Source organism: Phyllostomus hastatus, unplaced genomic scaffold (assembly GCF_019186645.2).
Source record: "Phyllostomus hastatus isolate PE091 unplaced genomic scaffold, TTU_PhHast_1.1 phas_contig_254, whole genome shotgun sequence".
Taxonomy (NCBI): Eukaryota; Metazoa; Chordata; class Mammalia; order Chiroptera; family Phyllostomidae; genus Phyllostomus; species Phyllostomus hastatus.
Genome location: NW_025333810.1, coordinates 20,437,444 through 20,458,074, shown reverse-complemented (window position 1 = coordinate 20,458,074; position 20,631 = coordinate 20,437,444). Strand labels below are relative to the sequence as shown.

Below are 20,631 nucleotides of genomic sequence, written 5' to 3'. Positions count from 1 at the left end.
ATGATACTTGCCTCTTCCAATTTCCTAAATATTACTCAAATCTTTCATATGTTTTAATTTAAAACATAAGATAAGGGAAAATGACACAATTATGGTAAATAAGTATTTCTACATTGTAAAATTTTAAATTTGCTCTTTGTTTTCTGACAGCATTCAAACTGAGAATTTTCTTTGAGGTGCAGTTATCAGAAAAGAACTTCTACATTGTATCCTGTGGGACACATTAACAAGGACAGTTAGCATGAAAATGTTTTCAATGAGGAGGCAGTAGTTTTAAGCCATGTTAACAGAATCTTAGTGCAACAGGTAGTCTAGTAGTTTTAGTCCATAGGTCTACCAACAAAATCAAATAAACGTCTTTATTAGAAGCATTCAGTCCATCCTGCTTTTAAGTAGTAGTACAAATTTTAAATTAACAAAATACTTTTAAATTTTTCTATAAGGATGCCTACAGGATTGAATTGATTCTAAATATGAAAGTAAATAACCTTTCTGGTATATACTACTTTAGACCAAAACTTTTAAATATACCCAAATTCTTCTGATGAATAAGGTTGTTTTCAGTAATAGTAACATCAAAATTAATGCCAACCACCTACCTAAGTATAAATGTTATCAATCACATATTTAAATGTTAGTGATTCACCGGTTTGAGTTATTTTTAAAAAATTTAATACTGGATTCACATTTAAATATTTGTACTGTCACTCAGTTCCCTTGTTAGCAACAGAAGATACTTACTGAGGGGAACTAACCAGAATCATGGCTGGAGGCCGGCCCATGGCCCATATGGGCACTGAACGCAGCAGTATGGCACTTTGACCACTGGCTCACATTAATCACTTCAGGGCGTTTCTTAGTAGCCTGCTCTCCTGTATGTTAGCAACCACCTTGTGAAAGGTCTATGTTAACAGCCACAAACAATTGTTCCATGTTAATTAACTAATGATAGAAACTCTTTATTAAACACCTGCTATTCCCAACATTTTATTTAAGGAGATAAAATATCCCCCCACTCAGTTTTATTGAGATAAAAATGGACATTTGACATCATATAAATTTAAGGTGCACAGCATGATTTGACTTAAATGTATCATGAAATGTTACCACAATAAGTTAACATCCATCATCTCAATATAGATACTAAAAAAAATACATTTTTTCCTTGTGATGGAACCTCTCAGTAGAACTTACTTTCATAACAACTTTCATGTATATCATAGGGCAGTGTTAATTCTAGTCATCATGTGGTAGACACTTTCTTAGTACTTTATCTTACAGCTGAAAGCTTGTACCTTTGACCACCTCCATCCAATTCCCTCTCCCTGCCTCCTTCCACACCCCACCTCTGGTGACAAGTCTGATCCCTTTTCTATGAATTTGGTGTGTTTATTTTTAGATTTCACATATAAATGAGATCATAGTATTTGTCTTTCTCTCTAACTTCACTTATCACAATGCCCTCAAAGTCCATGTACATTACTGCAAATGTCAGGACTTGCTCCTTTTTATGAGCTGAATAGTATCCCACTGTGTGTATTTACATATATACAACTTTTTTAGTTATTTACTTATTGCTGGATACTTAGATTGTTAGGTCGTTTCTATGTCTTGGCCATGCTGAATAATGCTGCTGTTAACATGAGGGTGCAGATGTCTTCTCCACATAGTGTTTCATTTCCTTTGGGTATATTCTCAGAAGTGGGATTGATGGATCGTATGATAGTTCTCTTTTTAATTGTTTGAGGAACCTCCATACTGTTTCCAGGTGGCTTTACCAATTCACAGTCCCACCAAGAACATACCAGGGTTCCCTTTTCTCTGCAACCACGCCTAGCATTTGTTATGACCTACATGTTTGACACTCGTCATTCCAACGGGTGAGGTGGTCTCTCATCATGGTTTTGATGTGCATTTCACTAGTGATTCCTGCTGTTGAGCATCTTCTTGTGTATTCTTGGCAGAATGTCTAATCAGGTCCTTTGCTCATCTTTAATAGGATGACCTTTTTGGCTATTGAGTAGTATGAATTCTTCATACATTTTGGATATTTACCATTATCAGGTATATGGTTTGTAACTATTTTTTTTCCCAATCAACAGGTTGTCTTTTCATTTTGTTCATTCTTTTGCTATTCAGCTTTTTAGTTTTATACAGTTACCCCTTTTTTTATTTTATTGTTTGTGCTTTCAGTGTCATGTCCAAAAAAATCATTGCCAAGGCCCATGTCAAGGAGTCTTTTTCTTATATTTTCTTCTAGGGGTTTTACAATTTTAGGTTTACATTTAAGTTTTACTTTGATAAATTAATTTTTGTGAGTGGTGTATGATAGGGGTCTACTTTCATTCATTTACATGTGAATATCCAATTTTCTCAGCACCATTTATTAAAGACACTGTCTTTTCTCCATGAAGTATTCTTGGCTCCCTTGTCAAATATTAATTGACTGTACATACCTGGGTCTATTTCTGGGCTTTTGATTTTGTTTCACTGGTCTGTGTGTCCATTTTTATGTCCAGACCACACTGATTTCATTACTATAGCTCTATGATAAAGCTTGAAATCAGAAAATGTGATGCCCCCTGCTTTGTTCTTCCTTTTCAGGATTGTTTTGGATATTTGGGGACTTTTGTGATTCCATACAAATTTTAGGATTGTTTTTTCTACTTGGAATCTTAGTAAGCATTGCATTGAATGTATAGATAGCTTTTGGTAGTATTGATATTTAGACTACATTTATTCTTCCAATTCATGAACATAGGATATCTTACCATTTATTTATGTGTTCTTCAATTTCTTTCATCAGTGTTGTAGCTTTTAGAAAAGACATCTTTAATCTCCTTGGTTAAATTTATTCCTAAGTATTTCATTGTGATTTCTAAGTATTTCATTGTGTTTGATGCTATTGTAAATGAGACTGTTTTCTTTAGTTCTTTTTTCCAGACAATTTGTTGTTAGTGTACAAAACCACTACCGATTTTTGTTTGTTAATTTTGTATCTTGCAGCTGTACTGAATTGTTTGATTAGCTCTAACAGTTTTCTTGGGGGAACCTTTAGAAGTATGTACATATAATCATGTCATTGCAAATAAAGACAATTTCACTTCTTCCTTTTTAATTCTAATGTTTTGGTCTGTTTTTTGTTTGGTTTTGGTTTTTTGCTTGATTGCTCTAAGGCTTCCAGTAATATGTTGAATAACAGTGGTAAGAGTGTGCGCCTTTGTCTTATTTCTGATCTTAGAGAAAAATCTTTTAACTTTTTACTGTTGAATATGATGTTAGTTGTGGGCTTGTCATATATGACCTTTACTATGTTAGGTCACATTCCTTCCATAGCTGTTTTGTTCAGAGTTTTTAACATCATGAATTGATGCTGAATTTTCTCAAATGCTTTTTCTGTGTGTATAGAGAAAATCAAGATTTTTTCTTTCATATTGTGATTTATCACATTGATTTATATAGGTTAACCATTTTTGCATTTCAGTGAGAAATCCCATTTAATTAAAGAAGAATGACTTTTTTCTTTAAGAAGAATCCTTAAAACACTAATTCAAAAGAACCGATGCACCCCAATGTTTGCATGTATTTTATTGAGAATATTTGTGTCTATATTTATCAGGGAAATTGGCATTTCTGGTGGTGTACTTTTCTGGATTTTGGTATCAGGATAATGCTGTTCTTATAGAATTAGTTTGGGAGTGTTTGGGCCTCTTTGAATTTTGGAAAAGTTTGGGAAAATTGGTATTAATTCTTCTTTAAATATTTGGTAGAATTCACCAGTGAAGGCATCTGATGCTGGGCTTTTCTTCACTGGGAGATTTTTGATTACTAAGTCAATCTCTCTACTATATTGGTCTGCCTGTATTTTCTATTTCTTCCTGATTTAGTCTTGGTGGGCTGCATCTAAGAATTTTTCCTTTTCTTCTAGGTTGTCCAGTTTGTTGTTCTATAGTTGTTCACAGTAACTAGTCTCTTAGGATCCTGTGTATATCTGTGGTGTTAGTTGTAATGTCTCCTTTTTTATTTATAATTTTGTTGACTTGGGTCATGTCTCTTCTGCTCTTGGTTAGTCTAGCTCAGTGATCTGCAACTGGTGTGCAAGTGGCACACTGATGTGCTGCAAGAATTTTAAAACATATTAATACCTGACTAGTCAGGCGCTGACTCATTTTTCATTAGGTTGTCAAATAAAAAATGCAACAGCCAATACAATAGCCATTTGGTATGAATTGATCAAAATTATACCTATTTTTAATCAGATCAGCAAAAAGATAGAATATACATTTTAGTGTGCTGTAGAATTTTAGCAATTAGTTTATGTGTACCACAAGAAGACAAAGGTTGACAATCACTGGTCTAGCTAAAGTTGTGCCAATTTTCTCTTTTCAAAGAGCCAACTTTTAGTTTGATTAACCTTTATTGTTTTCTGTTTTGTTATTTTTTTATTGATTCTAGAAAGAGGGAAAAGGAGGAGAAACATGGATGTGAGAAACATCAGTCAGTTGCCTCTTGCAATGCCCTCACTTGAGCCTGAACCTGCAACCAGGCATGTGCCCTGACCAGGAAATGAACTGGCAACCTTTCATTTTCCAGGATGATGCCCAACCAACTGAGCCACACTAGCCAGGGCTGTTTTGCTGTTTTCTATTTCATTTATTTCTGATGTAATCTTTATTACTTCCTTCATCTATTAACTTTAGCCTGAGTAGTTCTTTTTTTTACTTCTTTAAGGCATAAAGTTGGGTTGTTCAAGGTCTGTTTTTTTAACATACACATTAATTACTATGAACTTACCTCTTAGAACTACTTTTGCAGTATCTCGTAAGTTTGGGGATGTGTGTTTCCATTTTTGTTTGTTCCAAGATACATCTTTATTTTCCCCTTTAATTTCCTCTAGCGTTGCTCAGTTCCACTGATTCCTTACTGATACTGTGTGGATGAGCTACCCATTGCTAGTGAAGTACTAAAGTATGCAATTATTATTATATTGATGTTTATTTCTCCTTTCAGCTCTATTACTTTTGCTTTATATTAGGTGCATACTTATATTTGTGATACTTTTCTAATGAATTGACTCTATTACATAGTGTTCTTTTTTATCTCTTATTACAGTTTTTGTTTGAAGTCTATTTTATGTGCTGTAAGCACAGCTATCCTTGCTTTTTTTTGTTACCAATTGCCTGAAATATCATTTTTCATTCCTTTACTTTGTGTGTTTAAGGTTATAGCCTCTTGTAGGCAACATATTATTGGATCTTATTTTAATTTTTTATCCATTCAGCCACTTCATGTCTTAATTGGAGAATTTAAATTTAAAGTAATGATTGATAGGTAAGGGCTTACTATCACCATTTTGTTTATTCTTTTTTGACTGTTTTGTAGATCCATTACTCCTTGTTTCTTATCCTGCTGTCTTTTTAATTTACTTCTTAATGATTTTATTTTTAGAGAGAGGTGAGAGGAGGGAGAGAAGCATAGAAACACTGATGTGCAAGAGACATCGATTGTTGCTTCTCACACACCCCCAGATGGGGACCTGGCCTGCAATCCAGCCATATGCCCTGACTGGGAATCAAGACAGTAACCTTTTGGTTTGCAGGATGGCACTCAATCCACTGAGCCACACCCACCCAGGCCCTGCTGCCTTTTTCATGGTTTGATGTATTTTGGTATCAGTATGCTTTGACTTCTTTATTATGTTCTTTTGTGTACGCACTACATGTCTTTCCCTATTGGTTACCATGAAGCTTACATAAAATATCTCGAAGTTATTAACACCCAATTTTAAACTGATAACAACTTCAACAGCATTTCTAAACTTAAAATTATACTTATTTCACTCACATTCTGTTATTCATGTCACAATATACATATTTTAAATATTTTATAACTAATAAAAGATTATTATAGTTATGGTTATTTTTACATTTTAAGTTTTTTCCTCAAATTGTAATAATTTTTATTTTTCAATCACTCTGTATGGTATTATATTCATTTCAGATGTACAACCTAATGATGAGACATTTATATAACTTACAAAGTGATCACTGTGATAAATCTGTACCCCCCTGGCATCATCCATAGTTATTACAATATTATTGACTATTTCCTATGCTATTAATTTATACCCCCGTGACAATTCTGCTACTACCAATTTGTACTTCTTACTCCTTTCACCTTTTTTACCCATCCAATACACCTCCCAACTGCAACCCTGAGTGTCTTCTCTGTATCTGTAAGTCTGTTTGGTCTGCTTGTCATTTATTTTGTTTTGTAGACTCCACATATAACTGAAATCAAATGGCATTTGTCTTTCTCTGTCTGACTTATTTCACTTGGCATAATCAATGTTGTTGCAGATGGCAATATTTCATTCTTTTGTGACTGAGTCATATTTCATTGTGTATTTGTACCACTTATTTATCTATTTGTCTATTCATGGACACTTAGGTGGCCTCCATATCTGGCTATTGTAAATAATGCTGCAATGAACATATGTATGAATGTCTTTTATTTTATCTTCACCCAAGGATATTTTTTATTTTAGATGGAGAGGGAGGGAAGGGGGGAAAAAGGGGGAACAGAAACATCAATGTGAGAGAGAAACATCAATCAGTTGCCTTTTGTATGCACCCCAACCAGATCGAACCCATGACCCTAGGTATGTGCTCTGACCTGGGATGGAACCTTCATCCTTTTGGTGTGCAGGACAACACTTCAAACAACTGAGCCATCCAGCCAACGTGAATGCGTATGCCTATTTGATGTAGTGTTCTGGGTTTCTTCAGATAACTATGCAGAAGTGGAACTACTGGGCCCTCTGTTATCTCTTGGTATAGCCTTTGTTTTAAAGTTTATTTTATCTGGTATAAGTGTTACTACCCTAGCTTTTTTTTTCATTTCTATTTCCATAAAATAACTTTTTCCATTCCTTTACTTTCAGTCTGAAGTGAGTCTCTTGTATATAGCATATGTAAGGGTCTTGTTATCCATGTAGCCAAAATATGCTTTTGACTGGAACATTTAATCCATTTGCATTTAAAGCAATTTTTGATATACATATATTTATTTGCCATTTTATTATTCATATTTTTTATCTTCTTCAAGAAGACCCTTTAACATTTCTTTTAATATTGGTTTGGTACTGATATTCTTTTATCCTTTTCTTATCTGGGAAGCTCTTTATCTGCCTTTTGATTCTAAATTATAGCTTTGCTGGGTAATCTTGGTTGTAGGTCTCTGCTTTTCATCACTTCGAATATTTCTTGCCAGTCCTTTCTGGCCTGCAAAGTTTCTGTTGGGAAATCAACTGACAAGTCTTATGGGAGCTCCCTTGTAGGTAACTGCTTTTCTCTTAATGCTGTTAAGGTTCTCTCTTTATCTTTAATCTTTGGCATTTTAATTATAATGTTTCTTGATATGAGCCTCTTTGAGTTCACCTTGTTTGGGACTCTATACTTCCTGGACTTGTGTGTCTATTTACATCACTGGGTTAGGAAGTTCTCCATCATTATTTTTTCAAATATGTTTTCAATTCTTTGTCTCGCTCTTCCCCTGCCTCCTCTATGATGCAAATGTTGATACATTTGAAGTTGTCCCACAAGCTCTTTAAACTGTCCTCATTTTGAGTGGGGGATTCTTTTTGCTGTTCTGATTGGGTGTTTTCTGCTTCCTTATCTTCCAAAATGATGGTTTTATCCTTTGCTTCATCAACCCTACTATTGATTCCTTGGAATGTACTCTTCATTTTGGTTATTCTATTCATTTCTTACTGGTTCTTTTTCATGTTTTCAATCTTCATTTTTATGTTTCCTATCTCTTTGTGGAAGTTGTAAGTTCATCTACTTTTCCTCTAAGTTCATTAAGCATCCTTATAACCAGTTTTGTTTTGTTTTTAACTCTGCATCTGGTAAATTCCTTGTCCCCATTTCATTTAGTTCCTTTTCTGGACTTTTGTTCTGTTCTTTCATTTGGGACATACATCTGTGGCTCATTTTGGCTGCCCCCCTGTGTTTGTTTCTATATGTTAGGCAGAGCTGATATGTCACCCAGTCTTGGTAGCGGGTCCTAAAGTGGTGGGCATTCTGTAGGGCCTAGTGGTATAGCCTCCCCAGTCAACTGAGGTGAGAACTCCAGATATGCCTCCCCACATAAGCTGTGTTCACCCTCTTGTTGTAGTTGATCCTTTGTTGTTGGTGGTACATCAATGGGAGGGATTTACATCCAAGACAATCAGCTGAGAAGACTGGTGATGACTACAGTGGAAGAGCTACTATGCAGGGGATGACCCCATGGTGCAGGACTCACTTCAAAAGGGCTCTCATACCTGATCAGTCTGCCCACTGAGTGTGATGCTCATGAAAGTGGTACTCTGGTGTGGTGTGAAGCTGTCCACCAGGGGCTCTGGGGCCTCCAGGGAAATGCAGAGGTCACCCAGGATGAACTACACTGCAATCTTCTGATGGCTGCTACTTGTACTGGGCTTGGAGGTTCCCAGGAGAAGGCAAGCTGTGAACCAAGACTGTCTGCCACTAATGCCAGGCCTGGGGCCTCTTAGCAAGAGATATGGGAAGCACTGAGGCCAGATGTTGCTTGTTTAGGTTTTGTGGACCTTTGAGAGATTTTTGGAAAGGTAATTTATACTGAAAATCCACTGGAAATGGCTTTAGTGGGCCCACAAGTTGGGTGGCAGGAGGTCTTGGAATCACCAGGGTGGGGTGAACAGTGTTAGCCAGGTTCATGGAGACTCAGATACAGTGCTCGTCTGCCAGCTCTAGGAGGGGAAGGCTCAGCAAGGAACTATAGCCTTTCCCGGCACCTCTGCCTGGGAGAAATCTGCCCTGCAGCTCTTGCCCTGTTGCCAGACAATTCAGTTCTCCCTGTTTGTTCCTGGCACCTTTTGAGCTGCTGCCCTAGCAGTGAACTCGGAGTGAGTCTGAGTGTGTCTGTGCACAGGCCTTGGAAAAGGAATACCTGAGACTCCAAAAGCCCTGACTCACTCAGTCAAAATCCCTGCTGATTTTCACAGCCAGAAGTTATGGGGACTTCTCTTCCCAGCACTGGAACCCTGGGCTGGCCCCTCATGCCTCAGTGGGTACTTCTGTGGCTGAGCTATTCCTCCCAATTTGTAACCACTGCATGTGGGTGTTGGTCCAGCCCATCATGTGTCTCTGCCCTTTCTACAAGTCTCAATGTGACAACTTCTTTATATCCTTAGTTATAGGACTTCTATTCAGCTAGACTTCAGGTGCTTCTGAATGATGGTTGTTCTGTAGTTTAGTTGTAAGTCTGATGTGGTTGCGGGAGGATGCCACCACCACACTTATCTACTCTACCATCTTGACTGAGAGCTCCTGTTTTAAATGTTTTAACTGGAGTTGTAAATGCATTATGTAAGGGCACCATTGCCAGTTACAGATTCTAATTTTGACTATGTATTTACTATTATCAGGGAATTTTACACTACTTTGTTTTTATGGTATTATTTAGCATCTTTTTACTTCCACTCAAAAGAATTCCCTTTAGCATTTCTCACAAGTCAGGTCTAGTGGTGATGAACTCCCTCAGCTTTTCTTTGTTCAAGAAAGTCTACCTTTATTTCTTAACCAAGAATTCTATAGCCAGCAAAGCTGCTCTTGAGGGTTTTTTTCTTTCTTTCAATATTTTGAAAGAAAAAAGCCCATTCCATCTGGGCCTGAAATATTTCCAGACTTTATTCTTTTTTCTCTCTTTTTGCTCCTCTGACTGGTAATTTCAAATGTCCTCTCTTTTAAGTGAGATTGTTTCTTCTGCATTATCAAGTCGCTTTTGAAGCTCTCTTTAACTTTTTGCTTCATTGTATTTTTCAGCTCTAGAAATTTTTTTCTTTATTGATAGTTTCTACTTATTACTTAGTTGAACTTGTTTTGTTCATACATTTTCCTAATTCATTTAGTTGTCTGTGTTTTTGTAGTTCACTAAGCATTTAAGAGTATTATTCTAAATTTTTGTCTGACAGTTCATAGATTTCCATTTCTTTTGGGTTAATTGAAGCTTTATTAGTTTCCTCTGGTACTACCATATTACCTGATTTTTCATGATTCTTCATTCCTTACTTTGGTATTTGTGCATCTGAGTAACTTCCTCTTCCAGGATTCATAAATTTTCTTTGACACAGATGGTTCTTCACCTGTAAGCTCAGTTGGGTATTTCCAGATGTGTCTACTAGTAACATCCTTAGGGTGGTAGGGTTTAGGGTCTATTTATGAAGTGAGCTGACTCTGAGCTCTAAGCTAGGGGTACAGAGGAGGGGGTGATGCCATTGTCCTAAAACTCTTGGATAACACTACTGACTTAGTTCTTTGCCCAAGTGAGGTGGTAGGATGGGTTCTACAAGTTGTCTGGGTTCTCTGGTCAGGTGTACTAGGTGTTTGGAATAAGATACCATATTCAGCAGTAGATGGGGCTAAAAATTAGCTTCCCTGCCCTGGTGAGCAGTAGGATGGGGCCCAAGACATGCGCAGCTTGTTGACTGAGGGCTTGAATCAGGTAAGGGTGTACATTAAATTCCCTGGCCAGACAAGGCCACCAGTTTTGCTATGCTGTCTGTTCAAGCTCTACTGTAAGGAGGGCTGTTGGATAGGTTTCACAGTTTCCCATACGCTCTGCTTAAGTTCCCTGGATGGGCAGGCTGAAAGCAGTATTCAGCAATGAATAGAGTTACAAACTAGTTTCCCCATCCAGACAGTGAGAGAACCAGCTCCAAAACTGGTAAGGCTCTTTATGGTCTGGACTCAAGTTCCCTCACTAAACAGGGCCCCTGGCTTTGGTCTGCAGACTGTAAGCTTTTGTCTGCTGAACTCTGCTCAAATGTTGATGGGCTACTTAGCTTTCCAGGTGTCCAGCCAGGCTTTCTGGTTGGACAGGCATGGGGGCTTCACTCCATGGTGTGTGGGGATATTCTCAGCTCCCCTGAGGGAAGGGCCAGCTTCAAGCAGCCTCCCAGGTTTTCCCAATCAGACTTTCTTGCGGAAAGTGGTTGAGAACTACACAGGCTTTCTGGTGGGAAGTGGGCCAGGCTATGAATTAGCTCCCCTGCCTGGGAGAAAGGGAGTAACTCTCCATACCCAGCACTGGCTTTGTTCTGTGCACAATCAGTTGCACATTTTATATTCTCTGAGCATTGCCAGGCTACACAGTTTCCAGGTACTCTTGTCTGCTCTTCCGTTTAGATGGAACCAGGAGCTATATTTAGCAGTGGCTGGACTATGACTCTGCTTCCCTGCCTGGATGGGAGCAGACCAGCCTCCAGGTTGGTAAGGCTATTCATTTGGGGATCCAATTTAGGCATACCTGCACCCTGCCCTGTTCCCTGGTCAGACTGTACCACTAACCTGGTTTTGAAGATACGTAAAGCCACTGGTTTGGATTACTACTTGGGTGCTGCAGGTAGGAGCTTGGTATACCAAGATCTGGGTGCTACAAGCCACTTCTCTGTCACAGATTCCCAGTGGTTAAGCTCTGCAGATTTCTCTGCAATCTCTGTGAAGCAAGACTGAAATGGGGGCTCCTAAATGACCCACAACACTGGGGGAGCTGGATGTCTACCCTGGGCTCTTCCCATTGAAGGAAACTGTAGGCCCAGGTTGTATTTCTTGGCATAGCGCTATGCTAGCCTGGGGGAGGGGCAACATGGTCAACATATTGCCCCTCTTCTTACCCTTGTAATTCGGTTTTGTCTGGGTCTCTGGTGCAGCAAGGTGCTTCAGCCTCACCCCCATGTTCTCAGATTCTCTCAGTAGTATCTTGTAACTGAATAGTTATGAGCTCTTCTTGTGAGGGGGACAAAGTCAGGAACGACTTATGTCACCAGGATGGTGACATCACTCTCTCTAAAATTTCTTAAGATATGCAGGGTGAGTCAGAAGTCGTATTACAGCAGTGGTTGTCAAAGTGTGGTTCCTGAAGCAGCCTCAAATATTTTAAAGGTATGAGGTCAGTACCTTGCTTGAAGACTAGTTTAACAATTAGAACATTTCTGGCTTTAATCCTAAAAACGACTCTCAAAGGTAAACTTATCTTATGGTTTCTCAAATTTGGGAGCAAATATCACAAATATATTCTCATATTAGCAGCAAAGCCCAAACAGCACTTTCAAAAACAAAAAAATAAGAATAGTTTTCTTTAAACATAATATTGTAAAATTAAAATCACACTAGAGCAGTCCTTATGCTATCACATGAATTCAGTTGAGTTCGACAGGCATTTACAAGATTAATCATAACCCATAACTTCCTAAAGTAAATACTTAGGATGTTTTGGAAGAGAATGGTTTAGATTAAGTCACACAATGTTGGACCTCTATCTCTGAAATTCAGTTGTTGTGATGACAGCAGATAAACAGCTTAATATGTTTAGTTACCTAACCTATTCTAATGCCTAAATACTAACAAATGTATTTATTATATAAATATTCCTCTCTTCTTTAAATTTTTGATAATTTATAAGATTTCCTTCATCTGTGAATTTTAAAAATCTCCATTTCAGCCTTGTCAATTTTCTTTCCAAAATTTTTCTCCTCTAGTTAATTCAGCAAAAAAAGTATAAATTTTACAGGGCCCTTCCTGGGCCCTCAGCTGGTGTTCTTCTAGTCTACTGACAATATTATTGTCTTTTGGCAAATAAAACCCCCCCAATCAATTTTTCATTATCTTTTACAAGTACCACTTCTCATGCCAAATCAAAACAGAAATCTCTCCTCTTGGGATTACAGGCTCAGAATAGCAAATATAGTTTGCAACTAAACTGTCTCCCCCTGAAGATATCTGTGGAGATCAGGGGTATATTAAATTCAGCAACCAAGAGGTCTCCTCATGAACATAGGTTTTAATTAACTTCTTCCCTATTGACTATCTCCAGTGCATTAATATCTTCTCCCCTAAATATTCTGAGTCCTTTGACCTTAAAGTTAACAACTGTGGTATATTTGAATGTTATAGTTCCCACTTGAAAGATGGTGCTTGAATTTTTTTTTAATTAAAAAAATTTATTTTTAGAGAAGGGAAGGGAGGGAGGAAGAGGGGGAGAGAAACATCATTGTGTGGTTGCTTCTCACATGCCCCCTGCTGGGGACCTGGTCCGCAACCCAGGCACGTGCCCTAGACTGGGAATTGAACTGGCGACCCTTTGGTTCACAGGCTGGCACTCAATCCACTGAGCCACACCAGCCAGAGCAGTGTTTGAAGTTTTGAAGTGGCTGTTCTTTAAGAATTCTTGGTAGCCAATTGCCAATTTAGACATCAAAGGGAATACAAGTCCTTTTTGTAAAATATTAATATGCATAAGCATTTATAAAATCACTATGCACCTCTGAGAAATAAGTAGAGGTATTATTTATTTATGACATATTTACATACTTACAAAGTTGGTTTTACCCAATATATCATCTTGCATAGTACCTTAAAAATGAACACCATATTCAGGGAGTAAAAATCTACGTTTCTTAATAATTTATGCATAACCCAACACCTTTTAGAACATAGAAAGTCTGGCTTCACAGAATACAGATTCCTGTTAAGAATTTTTTTTCTAGCTGTAAATCCAACAACATATTAAAGTAATTTGGTTGACCCTGAGTATATTACTAATTTGCATAATTTTAATAGAGGTACATAATCGACATTCATCTGTACACTTATCTACTTAGACTTGCTATCATACTACCATTTTATCTATATTCATTCACCTCAATTTCTTACCTCATTGATCCTTGAGAGAGAGAGAGGAATGAAGAATGGGGAAGTAAAAACAGTAAGAGACTCGGAAGAGAAAACTAGTACTGCCGAAAGCTTTACCAACTTCAGAGATCTGTGGCACAGTGTAGGCCCAGGGTTACTGGACAGACGTAGTCACAGGAAAACCTTGCACTGAGCAATCTGGGTACCTCTGTCAACTGATGTTGGTGTTAAATCACTCTTCTTGCATTTCTTCCTGCTCTCTTTCTCACTACTTAATTGAAACAAAGACATGTACAAGCTTATAAAATTCAGTAAGTAGTTCCCTGGAGCTCTTTCCTAAGAAGCTTGAGGGAGAATAAAGCAAATAGCCTCCAGTCCAACTCTAAGAGATGCTAGTGTGGGAGCTGTAAAAGAATGAGCAGAAAAAAAAGAACCAGCTGGATTATGGGTAAAGGGAACCATGGTCTCAGATCGATGGGTCAGCATCTTAGGCCAAAAGACCAACATTAGCAGACCGCCTGGTTAACGTTGCTGTGGCATGTGAGAGATAAGGAATTACTTTTAGGATCTGTGAAATTTCCCAATAACAGAAGTGGAGGAGAAAAAACATTGTAACAAGTATACTTTCCTTTATCCATAACTGTAATTAGTGAGTCATCAGGCCATGACATGAAAAAATACTGTTAGAAAAGAGTAGTTTTTGAAAATAAAGGATAAACACAAATGATAAAGAAAGGCTTCCCTTACTTATGGAAAACGGAAAAAACACAGATGACCTGTTCCATAAACTTCAAATGAAGAGGGAGAAAAAAGCATTCTGTCCCTATAATGCCACAACAACTGGTTTTATCTTTTTCTCATTACTTTTAATGACACACAAGTCTGAATTTCACTGAATAATTATTGTAGTGCTTGAAAACTAATATATACTATAGTTGGAAAATTAATACTTATTCATCTCATCCCCGGGTAATAAAATAAAAACAGAGGAAAAACAAAACAAAGCAAACCTTACATGTAATGACAGTGCAGGATAAGAGCTTCAACACCCTTAGTAAGATTGTGCTAATTCTTTTAAATTGAAGGAACTGCATAGAAGAGTAAATAAAAATTAAATTACATTTTTATATGAAGATAAACTATCCTTGAAAAGTTATTTGAATTTGCATATATAGAGTTCAAAAGTGTTAAGACTATTTAATTTTGATTTATATAAATCCAAAAATGGTAAATATATTTGGGAAAAAAAGAAGCTTTCATTAAGTATCAACATAATGGACTAAATAAACCAAGTTGAATATAGAAGAGTTTCTTTGAAACTTCCATAAAAAGTAAAGGCAGAAGGCCCACAAAGTTAGAAAAGCAGTGTTTAAGGAAAACTTAGTAAGAAGTAATGTTAATTAAAATAAGAGACATATAATCCCATGAACAACAAAGTAATTTCCTTCCCTCTCAAAATTTTTTCTATTACAGTGGGAAAATATGAGTAGGAACAGAAATAATGGCTGTTGTTAGTTTAATAATCCAAATGCTTCCAATTTAAAAAATATTCAAATCATTTGTCATTTAGTTGTCAAATGATTTGACACAGCAATCAAAAAATAAAATGTATTACCCTAATGTTCAGAGTATAAATCTGTAATACCCCAAACTTATTTAAAAAAAAAAGAAAAATGTAGAATTATTTGGACTATGTGTGTTTATGATAACTAAAAAGGAAGTGATCAAATCTGTTATTTTTGCCCATGTTAAAAATACGCATAAAAAATGTGCACCATCTCCCTGGGAGTAGGAATTTTAGTGTAAATTGTTGAGCACACTGCTCAGCATCAGACCTGAGATCATGGGCACACAGAAAAACCCTCAAAGACTGAGAAGAGATTAATCTTGAATTAAAAGAAACAATGCTTTTAAAGAATATTCAATAAACATGTCCTTTAATTAACTGTTTTCTTAAAAAAAATCAAGTACATATCTTTAAATTAAATGTCTTAACACATGAATTTGCACCTTATAAATTTGGTATATCAAATTGGCCTACAAAAATATTTATACCGTGTATTTCTTTTGACAACTATACTCCATGAAACTATGATCATAAAAAGGATCTGTCTCATCTACTAACATAAACCCATGCCTTTCTAAAGGGAAAGTAAAACTGTAGCCTACAGTAAAATAACCAAAACTGCTGGATTATTGAAGGTATCCAATTTAAGAAAGTAAAATCTCTTCTTTACCACCAAGGTCAAAGTGAGGACATCTCAGCATCCTAGGTAAGTCTTCTCTCACACGGTCCTGGGTGGTAGGCGCTGTTTATACATGCCTGCTACTGCTTTGGCTGCACTGTAGATCATCTGTCGACGTGACATACCAGTGAAAGCCACGTGCCAATCAGTCCGGCTGACATTTACTAAACTCTTTTCCAGGACTTCTCCCACTGTCACCAAAAGGCCTGACCACTTTAGATGGTAGTCCTGGGGAGTCAGACTTTGAGCCTATGGAAAAGTGATATTACTATTATTTATAATATATTCAAAATATCATTGAAAATAGCTGTAAGTGACATTTCAAAGTCTCTCAGATCCCTTTTACTGTAACGACAAAGCCTGAGAAACAGAGATAATGCTGCCAACTGTATTAAGTTACAAGGATATGAAAGAATCAACACAATATTGCACACATTTAATTTGTTTAAAATGCCCACATTAAGCTCATTTTGTTGTTTAAATATAATCTGAGTCTTAAATCTATAATCTGGAGTCTTAAATGACTCCATCTAACAGAGCTTGGTGTCAGAACGCTTAAGTTCGCTTCTACATTCAGTGTCACTTCAGGTTCATAGGAGTAGGCTATAACGGAAACATTGTATCTTTTTACAGTCATGACACTTCTACCAGAAAGAGGGAAACTACACGCTAGGCTTCAACCCATTTGGAAAAGGTCAATTAATTTCTAGAGGAGTATCCCCAGAAACTTCATTTTCATGTGAGTAAGTTAATATCTATGAAATAATATCCAGTCCAGGATAGCATCACCCATCATTCATACCTGACCCAACCTCTATCTGCTCCCACTCAAACCTATTTCACCTACACAGGGTTAAGAGTTAAACCCACTGCTTGGTATCTAAGAATGATGTATTTTTGCTGTTTCAGGATATTAGGTCTAGTCCAAAGGGGTATATCTACATGTAGAAATGGGTTTTCTACATAGTGATTCCCAAATACATTCTGTATCATGATCACCTCAGATACTTTTTAATTTTAGAAAATTAGAGATTTTTTATGCCCTAGCTAAAATCACTGAATTGGAACTCTACAGCAGGTTCCAAGAGAAAGTGTACAATACTTATAGTTTCTGAGTAAATTTGTGCAAACAGCCTAGCAACTGGGGGGCCTGCTCTAAGTCCTCTCTTCCACAGTGCACACCACACTATCAGTATTTCACTGATACTGATAAGTATCAGTGAAAAGATACTGAGAAGAGAGGCAGTGGATGAATCACTAAGATCTTCAGAGACTTTATCACAACTGTGCTTCTCAAATGTGATATGCACATAAAGCACCCAATGATCTTGTGAAGCAGCAGACCCTGATGTAGGACCTCTGGGTTAGGGCCCAAGAATCTGCATTTTTAACAAGTTCCCAGGTGATACTTATGATGCTAAGTCTAGACTCACATTTTTGAGAAACAGGGTATCTGACACTATCAGAAAAAATTCTGCATAGATCAGTTTTAAATTGGGGGTGGGGGTTAATGTTTGTTTAATATGCAAAAATTGTATAAAAATTTGCCTAGCTTTTCATTAATATTACATGCTGATTTTAATCCCCTAATGGGCTGATTTCTATTCCCTTAAATAAAAAACTTCAACAAGGAAGCACAGAATTAAACTCTCAAGATGCATAAAAAAGAAACAGGGAGAACTGAACAGCAAGGATAAAAGCAAGGCATCTCAATATGCACACTTTGGTATCTTAATTTTGACCCCCCTAACAACAAAAACAATGACAACAGGGAAGAAAAGGCAAAGTAAAAAGCAATCGACATTCTGACACTCTTTGAATACACTCTTCAGTGTTAACCAATTAACAGTTTGTTGTGTATGTTTACAGGCCTTTTTCTATTCACTTACATACATTTTAAAGTACATATGTGTGTGTATGTATACATACTAGATGCAGTTTGTTTTTACTTACCAATATGTCCTAAGTTTTAATATTAGTATATATAGTTTTTACTTTTTCACTATATGCAAGGGGGGACCCAAAAAGCCCAGAATTTATTTATAAAAAATTGTGTATTTAATCTTACATGTTTAAACTTCAGTCACCTTCAAAGTACTCTCCATTTGATGCAATACACATATGAAGATATTTTTTCCACTGTTCAACAGTTTTTGAACTCAGATTTTGATGCCTTTTACTGCTTCTGCTGTTTTTTGTTCCACCTCTTGCACATTGGAAAAACATTTCCCTTGAGGACTTTTTTCATTCAGTGACACAAAAAGAAGTTGCTCAGGGTGAGATCAGGTGAACAGGGAGAGTGGAGCAAGGGAGTTATGCCATTTTTGGTCAAAAACTGCTCAACACTCAGCACAGTGTGGGCAGGTGCACTTGGAAATCACCCATCGTGAAATGGGCAAATGCGTTGAGTCTTCAAAAAAAAATTCGGAGGCCAAATGCAGCCTCTCACACCACCACCAGCTGGCAAACTGATACAGATGGGTTCCTAGAACACTCACTCAGCTGGAGAAGCTTGTACTACAAGGGGCCCACCCTCCATTAGATAATTCCAGGGTTTTTTGGGGTCCCCCCATACAGTTTTTCAGCTTTGTTCTTTGAGCATTATATTTATTTTTTTCTAATTCTTATTCCTAAAAATAAAATAAAATTGCCCTTTTGTAATGGTCAGACATCTAGCACAGGGGTCAGCAGACTTTTTCTGAAAAGGGCTATACAGTAAATATTTGAGGCTCTGTGGGGCAGACATTCTCTACTCTATCCGATTCTACTCGATAATACAAAAAGAGAAAAAAATATACAGATAAATGGGCAGAAGTGTGTTACAATAAAATTTCTTCACAAAAACAGGCAGGCATGCCATTTGGCTATGGGCCATTTTTTTGCTGACCCCTGATACTTGAGCAGTGGTAAAGAGTGGCAGTGACAGAAGCATCCCAACAAAGTTTCTACTGGTTTATCAATAGAAAGCCTTTTGCCACAATAGTGTATAAAATGGTCAGGGGGTGGAGAAGTGAAGTTTCCTGGGCTCCTTGATACAGGAGTGCCCTTAGTTGTGGTACCAAAGTCCAACGGTAAACCCTGATGAGTGCTAACTAAACTGAAGGAATGTAAATGGAATGGTTGATACAACTACAAAGGTGGAACACTGAAGGTGGAATATGTAAAGAAGGTGTGTCTCCTTTACCTGGATGTTTGCTAGAGAATACTTCCCCTACCTAGTACTATAAAACCAAACCCTGTTGATAAAGTCCTAATGGAGACTACAGTTAGAAACATGACAGTCAATGGAATTACTGTCTGGGGACCAGTAAGGCTGCCTCGGCCCACATGGTATAGGATGGAAGCTAGCATGCTGTAGAGACAAAAATCTCTTTGCCACAACCCCATGTGAAATGGAGGCTGGGGCTTATAGCAAAACCTGTGAATGCCCAGCAATGACTCCTGGGACTCTGGATGAGAGAATTTCCACTTGAGAGGCATTTACTACCTTGTTATCAGATATTAATTATTGACTGAAACTACTCTTGTAACTGAAGGACATAAGCAGACCTTGAAACCTAAAATATACCCATAATATCTAGGGATGACATTGAAGAAATGCTCCAGTGGGGATGGCAATGACCAAAAGAGTATGGAACGGTTTACACAGGATCATGCTGCCTAGGGAATGCAAGTTGGAGACACAAGCAGAGAGTCTCTTTACTTGTAGGACCAATTCTGGAGCCACCTGAGGAGCTCCTGGAATTGACTGCTGCATGAACAGTGCCCTATGAAACAGCTCTCAACTGAAAGAGCACCTTGGTTTATGAATGGCAGTTCCAAGGTGAATGGACAACATCCCATTTGGAAGGCCACCAATCCGACTTAAGGAAACAAATCAGCTGGGTGGGCTGAAGTACATGCTGTTTTCCTAGCAGTGATGAAAGAATCCAACAGTGGTAAAATCCACATTTCGGTTTTTACTGATTTATACGCAGTGACCGCTGGCTTGGCTGTATAATAAGGCAGGAGGGGAACAGGAACCTAGCCTATCAAAAGGATGTCAGTATGGACTTAGGGAAACACACTTACTAGACTCATATTGCTGCCTGCAATCCAGACCAGCACAGTGGCCAAACCTACCATCCTTCCAAAGGTAGAAAAGTCTGGGTATAAATGGAGAGAAGGGAAAATAGCTATGGGTAAAAGAATGAATAAATGGTTTATGCAATGAGGGAAATCTACTATTACACTAACAACTCAAAAAACTCAGTGCAAGAGATGACACTATCTTAAGAGATTATACAGGCATACCTTATTTTACTTTACTTCATTTTTTCCTTCACAGATACTGTTTTGCAAATTGAAGGTTAGTGGCAAGCCTGCTTGGTCAAGCAAGTCTATCAGCACCATTTTCCTAACAGGTTCAGATAACGGTTAACATTTTTAAATTAAGGTATGGGCATTGTTTTTTTAATAGATATAATGCTACTACTGCATACTTAGTAGACTTCACTATTGGGTAAATGTAACTTTTATATGTACTGGGAAACAAGCAAATAATTTGTGACTTGATGGAGATACTGCTTTATTGTGGTGGTCTGGGATCAAACCTGCAGTATCCATGAGGTATTCCTGTTCCAGAGGCCTGAAAGGGTGAAGCCACATATTACTGACACCACTTCTATTTC

The 20,631-nt window shown here is 37.4% G+C and overlaps 1 protein-coding gene across 3 annotated transcripts in view; it reads right to left on the bottom strand.

Moving 5' to 3' along the window:
• Positions 1-13,355: 13,355 nt before the first annotated feature.
• Positions 13,356-20,631, bottom strand: part of PRRC1 (proline rich coiled-coil 1) — a 29,524-nt gene continuing 22,248 nt past the window's right edge. For all 3 annotated transcript variants that reach the window (XM_045838076.1, XM_045838077.1, XM_045838079.1), the window contains one exon: positions 13,356-16,210. In XM_045838076.1, the coding sequence (XP_045694032.1) occupies positions 16,001-16,210 (210 nt within the window). In that variant the 3' untranslated portion in view covers positions 13,356-16,000. The remainder of the gene's footprint in view (positions 16,211-20,631) is intronic.